The following is a 9,266-nucleotide window of genomic DNA, read 5'->3' as shown; positions in this document are numbered from 1 at the left end:
GAGCTGGGAGGGAGCAAAATGTGGACCGTTCGGGGTTCCCCGAGTACTGGTTTGGGATACACTACCCGAGGCGGCCACCTGCGTCACCTCGTGGATTTATTGGCTCATGTTGGCGGCCTGGAGCCTAACGCAGTTATCTTCGCTGGCAAAGAGCAGATTCCCAGGGTGCAGCCTGGACAAGATGCCAGCCCATCGCAGGGCACATACTCGCCACTGGCAATTTACAAACGCCTGTTAACCGAAATGTAGGCATGTGGACTGCAGAAGGAAACAGAAGCACCTGGAAAAAATGGACATGGAAAAACACGCAAACTCTACAAGCACAAGGCGGGTGTGAAACTGCCAGAACTGTCAGGTAACAGCACAGCCGCCCAGCCACTGAGCCGCCCCACATGCTGAATAAAGCTGAAACACACAAGCTGAAAGCACAGCAAAGGAAAATAACTGAGCACTAAATCTGAAAGTGTCATTCCTGTTCGGTTATGTTTGCTGTCCCGTCTAGAGCAAGACTTGTGTCGTCTAGAAAACCACACAAGAATAGAAGACAATAAGCAGAACACACACAGGAAAACATTTATTTACAGACAGAGTTTAATGTAAACATCTAAGCGGGGGGCTGGGGGGGAGGGGGGGGGCTGGCACAGTTGTCAGATGAGCCGGCAGAATTTTATCTTAACTCTTAAATATCTAAGCAGCCAAAGGCACGGGTGGGGTAACAACTTCCTCTATTTTCTGCCACAAATATTTGCAGTCTTCATTATGATCCAATCCAGAGAAAAATACACCCCCCCCCAGCACTTCCCTGTTATACAGACTGACCACGGAAGATCAACAAAGACTCAGCTTTTAACACAGTGCCAACTTGGTCACCACTGTGGATTTTACTCATGTTCCACACTATCAGACCTGCATGCATCACACATCATAACCATGAGATCTGAGTCTGCAGACCCAGAAACGATGGTGCATTTAAAAGGTTGAAGATCGTGCAGTAAACTTAAAAGAAAAAAAGCTAGCAGACTGAACCCAGTCGGGATCAGTCTGTTTTCTGCATCCTTACATTGAGCATGAGTGAGAGCTACACTACAGTTATCCTGACTACCGAAAGCTCTGTGATGTAGTTTGAGACTCATTTCTCTGGCTCCATCGGTCCCAAGGTACTGCGACTCCTCCCGCTGCCTCGCAAAGCAGCCCCCGGTGGTACTCAGAGTCCTGACTCAGTCTGAGTCACTGTAGTCTGCCACCAGAGACCTCAAAGCAGAAGAGGCCCCCTCCCTGCTGTCCTCTCCCTGACGATTCCCACATGATGCTGAAGCTCCATCTGTCCTTGAAGTACCAGCAGGGGGGTCATCAGCCTCGTTGCACTTTCCCATCATTTCTGACTCCTGATTGGTCACTTTGCTTTGAGGCTCCGCCCACCCGCCCCCCACCACACCTCCCTCCGAAAGTCCAGAAGCCACCCTCTCCTCCGTGGTGTCAGAAAGCGTGTCCTCGGTGCTGGATTTCCTGCGGGCTGACACGGCAGCGCACGGCGATTTCCCGCCGACCCCCTTCTTCCGGATGAGTCCGAGCGGGCTGGCTGAGGACGATGCTGAGGACATCTTTGCCGCAGAGGCCCCCGCGGCCCCCCGGGCCCCCAGAGTCAGTCTGTGAAGGAGGCTCCCAGCCGGACTCGCCTGCTGGCCGGTGGGGCAGCTGAACCACGAGCGGGACGAGATTTCCTTGCGCTTGCTCTGCTGCCGGTCATCATAGGCTGGAGATGAATGAAAATGACAAGAGGCTAGTACCAGGGTCCTGAGGAACTAGGTCTACTGTCACTGCCGCGTCTAGCTTGCTCACTGGGGACACTGAGCAAGGATAATGTAAAGCACTTTGAGACAATGTAATGTTCTGAAAATGCACTTTGTAAATACAACCGAACTGAGCTGAATATTAATGTGGTGATTCTGTAAATTAACCAGTCAAAAGACATTTGTGGAGAGTACTGTTATGTCTTGTAGTCTATTTAAACACAGACGTCAGAAAACATAGCAGACAGCCTCTAATTTCTCTGCTAAATAGAATATAAATTTTGACAAATTCTATCCAACTGTAAAAATATGAAGGTGCTTGATGTTTTTGGTCTAAGGTGGGTCAGATGCCCAGCAGCCTAACCGCCTGTGTGTGTGTGTGTGTGTGTGTGTGTGTGTGTGTGTGTGTGGGGGGGGGGGGAGGGGGGGGGGAATTCACAGACGCTCACATTCCGGGCTCTGAAAGGTCAGCAGGGAGGCCAGCTTCTTGTCCTCTTCCTTCTCTGGGAGCAGTGGGATGGACAGACCCATCCTCTTCCTCACCTCGTCGTCCTTCTGCTCCTCTTCGGCTATAACCTTCTTCTCATCCTTTCAGGATGGTTGGGGGGAACACAGGCACGTGATGATAACCCCACACATATTTGGTACTGGGGCTATAAGCATCTAACACTTAAGATGCTTTCATTTTTGTCTGGAATGTGGGGAATCCCAGGCAGACAGGAATCAAGCGGGAACCAACTTTCCCCTTTCTATACATACGTACAAACACACATACAGTACATTCACACGCTCATACTCTGAACTTCCTGCGGAGGGCGCTGTTGATCTGAAAGTCATCCTTCCAGGCAGCCTGCTGTTCTTGCAACTCATTGAGCGTGGGCAGAGAGGCGCGCAGCTTCTCCTTGTCCCGCCCTCCGTGGTCCAGCTTGTACATGGCGTCCGTCTCCAGCTTTTCCTTCTCACTATGCTCTGTTAGACAGGGAGTGAAAAGTGTCACTGCAACACAGCTTCCTGGAACCAGTGTCCCAAACCGGCCGCCTGGAACCAGTGTCCCAAACCGGCCACGAGTCACGCACCGGTGGTGAGGATCTGCTCATTCTCCGCCATGTCCCAGCGCTCCTCCTTGCGCTGTGCCCCGCTCACAATAACGTAGTCGCAGGTGGCGGGGTCCGTCTGCATCTCGATGTAATTCACACACAGGTGGCACTTCATCCTGAACCTGCGGCGACCGGATGGGGGCATCGCAAGGGTGGGGATCGTCTCAGGAAACCATGAGCCACAATTAAATATAATTAACTACACAGAAAACAGGATGCAGGAGCCCACCTACCGATAGATGGGTGTGGTGTAGTAATTCCCAACTTTCTTCTTCTCTGCATTGTATCGCACCCCTGTGACACACAACAGGTAAGCAGGAAGTAACTGGGCGAATCCAGAAGAACAGCACAGTAAATAAGCCTGATACACAGAGACCCCTCCCCTGGTTTAATTATGCAAACTGCTTTATTTGCTCAGTTTTAAGGGAGCCGATAGGACTGCAAACTATGCAGAGCAGCTGACAACAAAAGAAGTAAATTAAACTCAAAGAAATTCTAAGCAGGACCAGTAAAAGGACAGGAGACAAAAAAAGGCGGAGCCTCTCACCCATGCCTATGTGCTTCTTACAGCCATCACACCAGATGTTGTAGGGCATTTCAAACCTGCAACCAACCAAGGTGAGATACAGAAAGAGCACTTGGTGAGACACTGAGTGTGTGGCAGCTTTGCTGTGAAAGGCCAGCAGGGATCACTGTGCATTTACATACACGGTAAGGTCACGTCATAATATCCACGTCTATAATTCAATTTCAGTTCCATTTATTTTTATACAGCTCTTTTCCGGCACAGTTTTCCCCCAGTGATGGACAGGGTTCCGCTAATCCTCTAACAGCTAATTAGCAAAGCTGACTTTTTCGTTAGCGCATTAGCGTTTCCGCTGACGTTACCAGACCAATTAGCTTCCGCTAAATTTAGGTTCGCTAACTGTGACTCCACTAACATTATTCACTTCGCCTGTGGAAAGAAAAGTTTAACGGTAAAAAATGTTAGTAAACCCTAAAATCATATATATGTATGTCTGTTCTGAGCATGTCTGCAACAGTATATCAGTATAGCATTATCAAATTAAACTTAGCGGATTAGTGTTCAAAGCTAACTTTTTGGTTCGCTGCGCCCACCACTGGTTATCCCAAAGCGCTAAACAATGTTAGTCGTACCAATCTAGCTCCACATTCTACATTCTGATGGAACGAAAAATTTTCTCAAGAGGTTAAATTAGAAATTACAACTGCTGCGTGCCAAACAGGAGTCAGGACCATGACCGTGAAGCCCTAGACCTTGTCCACAGAACACCTTTGCAGTAATACAACACAGCCTTTGGCAGAGCAGTAACAAAACCAGGTGCCACGTTGACACCCAGCGGGTCTCACCGGATGATGAGGATGCCCTGTGACAGCTTTCTGGCCCTCTCCCGCAGGGGGTGAGTCTTCCAGTAGCCGTTGAGAGAGCCATGCTGCAGCAAAAGAGAGGATGTGGAGTGAGGGGTGTCAGACACGTCACCAGCAACCCTGACACAAGCACTTTGTAAACTGGAAAACTCAAGTGGGTATGGGGGTGAAGTAATTAGGAACACAACTATGTAACGCTGCCCTGTCCCAAACCCCCACCCCCCCAGCCACTATCTGTAGTTCAGTACATCTTTACCAGATTCAAGACCAGGTTCAGTCATCTGCATCATCATGAGTTAAATCTGGGCCCCATTACTGCTCTTTACACCCGCATTTTACGTGATTTGTCTTATATCTGCTTCACAGCACCTTTGCTATATATTTGCTTCACAGCACCTTCGTCTGATAATTACTTACATACTGTTAGTTGCTCCTTGCACTGGGTGTGACTGAACAGGTGAGCAATCAAATGCATTTGTTGAATTCAGCCAATACATCTTTAATGTTTTTTTAGGTCTTTTTTGCCTGAATCTGTCTCAGTCACTGACTGTCCCTGAATCTTAGCCAGAATGTCTGCCACATGGATCCCCTTTTTCCCACGTGTGGGAACGAGACTCACCTTCGCCGGATTGAAGTCCGGAGGGTAATACTTGTTTACTCCTTTCCGCTCACCCTGGAGAGGGAAAATGTTGAGAGGGTGGTGAAAATATGCATCCAGACATCAGGAAAAGCATTACTGACTAATTTCAGAATCAGAATTAAAAACCCATTTAAATTTGCTTCAAATGGCAGTAGATTTCTTTCTAGGATAAAAAGATCAAACGTGGATACTGACCATCCTGTCTGCTTTGGTTCCTCACAGACAAAAGCTCCGTTCAACTGGAAAACAAAAGTGAGGAGAATGCCAAACGTGACGTCATATTTGAACACAAATAGCACTAGAGAATAACTCCATGAATCAGAAAGGCACACAGGTGATGTGTTTCTTTAAATATGATGATAGACATCATATGAAACCCATCAGAAGAGCCCATATTGCAAATATAATAAAAATGCGTTCAGTATAATGAAATTCTTATATATATTCACCATAGTAAACAAAAAATACAGGTAAAATAATTTAACAGCGAAACCGCTGTCGGTATCTAAGTTTTGCTTTTAAATTACTGACCGCCTCAGTTATATGTTGACCGTGGCGAGATGTATCGCATTATGTATTCCGTAACTCCTACTTATAATTAGACAGATCAGTTATTTCGGGCATTACATAACGTCCAAATGTCAGCGTGTCCATTGTATTTGTATCGCGTATTTGTTTCCAGATACGACACGGTTTTAACGGACCTTATAAATATGAACATTAAACTAAAATTACACCGCAAACGTATCTTTGAAAGGTAAAGTAACACACATACATTTTCTACCACCTCTTGGGTTGTTGATCGATTTCGTCACTTCCTTTTTCCGTACGTCACTTCCCCGTGAATCCGACAAGGAAATTAACCTCCATCACATGACATGTTTATTCACTACGAGAGCGTTCCACGCTGAATCAGTCTAGAATGGGGCGCTTGAGTTTACCTTAAGTGCAGCACACTTTTTTTATAGCATTCCCAGATCATTCTCTACCAAAAATGATTAGTTCAAGTTGATGTCAGATCGAAGTCAGCTTCAATACAGACACAATATGTAATTGTTTTTGTAGCTATAACATTTGTTTAACAAACTCTGGGCTTTAGTTACTGTACTTACTACACATCCTGTTCTGTATGGTGCCAAAGATTTTGGGGTCAGTCTTCTCTGATTAAATTGTAAGTAACGGACAAGTTATCATACTGAAAACATAATATTACCTCATGGTATCACACTAAGCCTTCTTGTACTCCATAATGGCAAATAGGACTGAAGCTGCCTAAGGTAACCTTTCCTCAGATTTTTCCTGGACTGTATTTTTGGGACCTAAAAATGTCTGAAATGTCTGGGATTTCACTTTGTTTCATGTTGCCATCTGCTTTTTATAGTCAGAATATTTTCTGTATGCATATTTGTGTTGCTTTGACGTCTCTCTTTGCCCCTGGTGTCCACCTTTTTTGCAAAGCAAAACATGTTCATCCTGGTGCTACCAGAACTGGACCCAGTGTCCCTCACTTCCACACACTAAGCAGATCAAATATCATATGAATTCTTGTGTTGCCTAAACACATCTAGGAAATGCATCCATGCATTTTCTATAACCAGTGTCCAGTATTGGACTGTGGTAAGCCTGAGGCTGGGAGACATTATCAAACTGGAGGACTACAGGAGGACATCAGAATACCTGGAGAAAAACTTCAAACACCGGGAGAACACTCTACAGACGGGGAGAGAGCCAGGGCAGGAGTCTTGTCTACAACTGCGGAGGTGTGAGGACCGAGTGCTGCCCACTGAACCACTCATTAGTGAAGAAAGATCAACTGAGCTACATAAGGATTTGCATGATGACTAAATATCTAAAAAAAAAAAAAGCCAGCATTGAACACATATATATTAATCAATAAAGCGATTAATGCAAACGAGTAAGTGTCGGATGACATAACTATTGGCGTTTGCAACACAAGGTATACTCCAACCCTCATTAATCTCTTGTAATGGAAGAATTTACACTTGGCCCACAGACAAGACTGCCAGGACCCTCTGTGATGTTCCAAAAAGTAAGTCTGCAGAAGACAGACTATGTGGAGAACAAGACAGGGAGGAGAATGTGGGATAAGCTGGGAGTTGTATTCTTGACAGAGGATTTGATGAATTTGATGAGATTTATAGTGCATATGGATTTTTCAGAAATTTCCTGCTAAACCAGCACATAGTCCTGTGGAGAGGAGTACTGTTTGCCACGCACAGAATTCCCTGGATTAGAACAGAACTCGGAATTTTCATGGCTTACCGTTGGCCGCCAAAACCCAGCTAAAGTGGTGGGTAGGTGACAGTCGGCACCATGATTTCGCACGACCTGCACAACGGCTTATCGTAGTAAACAGTGAAAGCAAGGCGAACAACACGCCGGAAAGGATCTTACTTCATGGAATCGCAAAAGACATAATTGGGAAAGCATCCGGTGACAAGAGGAGGGCTGAGAGCAAGGCTGGTGCTGGGATTGCCACGAAAGTCACCAATCGGTGTGGGCAAGAGCAATAGCAAGGCAACCAAGCTGAATGAGAGAGGGCATGTGCGTGATTGGAGGGCGGCTGTAGACCGTACCGATACGGAAAATGATGGGGATCGGCGCGGAGCAATGTGGTGTGATCTTTGCGGCGGGACGTGCTGACAGGTGGCTGGGTCAAACTGAACATGCAAAAAAGGGGGAAGCAGGGATCAGCAAACACACGCTTGGAATTCCACAGCTAATTCCCACAAAATGCTTCCCATTACAGACCTGCTGCTCCCCGCATTCCTGCCCCGAGCAGACGAGCCCTATATGGGCCGGTCCCGAGACCAGCTCCTGCAGGAATGTGCAGCCAGCCTCCGGCGGACCCCATCCAGAACCGGGAAACCATTCTTGGGCTTATGCTAACCTATAACGACACGAAGATATAGACAGGATGCAGCCTAGATGGGCTGAAGTCTTCGTTGGTCGCTGCGTGAAACAGGGATGACCCGTGTCCCACTACTCTAAGTCACATGGCATCTGGTTATGAATATAAATGTCAGCTTACCGTGAGACACATCTTTGATGGTTTCTTGTACAGAGCTGATGGTATTGTCCTCGTCTCCTGGTTAAATGGTCTCCAAAGCTCCAATTCCGAAGTGGACCATCTCAGCCTATCCAAATTCTACATCCTAGCTTCTCCCAAAGACATTCTCTTGGCCTGAGATCAGTGTCTATGCAGGCCTCTGACATGTTTCTCTGATAACAATGGGTTCCCCATCATGATTTCCGTAATCTTTGGGGTTTCGCTTTGACGTTTGAATGGTATGATGCAGTATATTATTGTTCTCGTGGCATTAAAAATGGAGAAAAAAAATAAATGGTGCTTAATTGTCAATTTGCATAAGTTCATAGGCCTCTCACTACTTATCTTTCTCTCCTTTGACACATACACACCCACACATACATAGAGGAGAGAGAACAAACTTTTGGGTCCAAGCATAGGGTGAATCTTATATCCAGAACATATACAGTGAGGGAAATAATTTGACCCAATTTTAATGGTAATATCATTATATAAAGGTTACAAACCAATTTGTCATTTATCTAGGGAAATAAGTATTTGATCCCTTAAAACACATGCTTTAGTACTTGGTGGAATAACCATTGTTTGCAAGGACAGCTGTCTGACGTGTCTTGTAGTTGGTCACCAGGTTTGCATGCAGATGATCAGGAATTTTCATCCACCCCTCTTTGCAGACCTCCTCCAAATCTTTAAGGTTTTTAGGCTGTCACTTGGGTAGAAGAAGCTTGAGTTCCCTCCATAGGTTTTCTATGGGATTAAGGTCCATAGACTAGCTAGGGCCCCCCAGGACCTAAATGTGATTCTTCTTCAATCACTCCTTTGTTGCCTTGGCCGTATGCTTAGGGTCGTAGTCTTGCTGGAAGACCCACCCGCAATCCATTTTCCATGCCCTGGCTAAAGGAAGGAGGTTCTCATCCAAGATTTTATGGTACATGGCCCCGTCCATCTTTCCTTCGATGCAGTGCAGCTGTCCTGTACCCCTGGCAGAAAAACACCCCCAAAGCATAATACTCCCACCTTCGTGTTTGACAGTAGGGATGCTGTTCCTGGGGTTATAATCTGCATCCTTTTCCCTCCAAACACGGCGAGTAGAGTTGATGCCAAACAGCTCGATTTTGGTCTCATCTGACCACATCACATTCTTACAAGCCTCGTGGAATTTTTCAGGTGTCCACTGGCATGCTTCAGACGGGCCTGAACATGAACCCTCTTGAGCAGGGGTACTTTGCGAGCACTGCAGGATTTCAAACCGTAACGGCAGGATGTGTTACCGATGGTGT

The 9,266-nt window shown here is 46.4% G+C and overlaps 1 protein-coding gene across 1 annotated transcript; it reads right to left on the bottom strand.

Annotated features, from left to right (window-relative positions):
* Positions 1 to 1,217: 1,217 nt before the first annotated feature.
* Positions 1,218 to 5,685, bottom strand: yju2b (YJU2 splicing factor homolog B). The gene is made up of 10 exons (XM_049014228.1): positions 5,448 to 5,685; positions 5,112 to 5,155; positions 4,896 to 4,949; positions 4,259 to 4,341; positions 3,435 to 3,490; positions 3,121 to 3,181; positions 2,867 to 3,009; positions 2,587 to 2,759; positions 2,240 to 2,378; positions 1,218 to 1,753 (listed from the first exon to the last, which is right to left on the bottom strand). The coding sequence occupies exons 2-10, from the start codon at positions 5,112 to 5,114 to the stop codon at positions 1,218 to 1,220; spliced, it is 1,248 nt and encodes a 415-aa protein (XP_048870185.1). The 5' UTR covers positions 5,115 to 5,155; positions 5,448 to 5,685.
* Positions 5,686 to 9,266: the final 3,581 nt, after the last annotated feature.

This window comes from Brienomyrus brachyistius, chromosome 5 (assembly GCF_023856365.1).
Source record: "Brienomyrus brachyistius isolate T26 chromosome 5, BBRACH_0.4, whole genome shotgun sequence".
NCBI classification, from domain to species: domain Eukaryota; kingdom Metazoa; phylum Chordata; class Actinopteri; order Osteoglossiformes; family Mormyridae; genus Brienomyrus; species Brienomyrus brachyistius.
Note: the sequence above shows the minus strand (reverse complement) of the source record. Positions and strands in the feature narration are given on the sequence as shown.

Excerpts from the sequence above, each read along its gene's own strand:
- yju2b (XM_049014228.1), bottom strand. Across the intron at positions 3,491-4,258 it reads CAGGGCATCCTCATCATCCG|GTTTGAAATGCCCTACAACA; the intron begins GTGAGACCCGCT and ends GGTTGGTTGCAG. Across the intron at positions 2,760-2,866 it reads TGAGCAGATCCTCACCACCG|AGCATAGTGAGAAGGAAAAG; the intron begins GTGCGTGACTCG and ends CCTGTCTAACAG.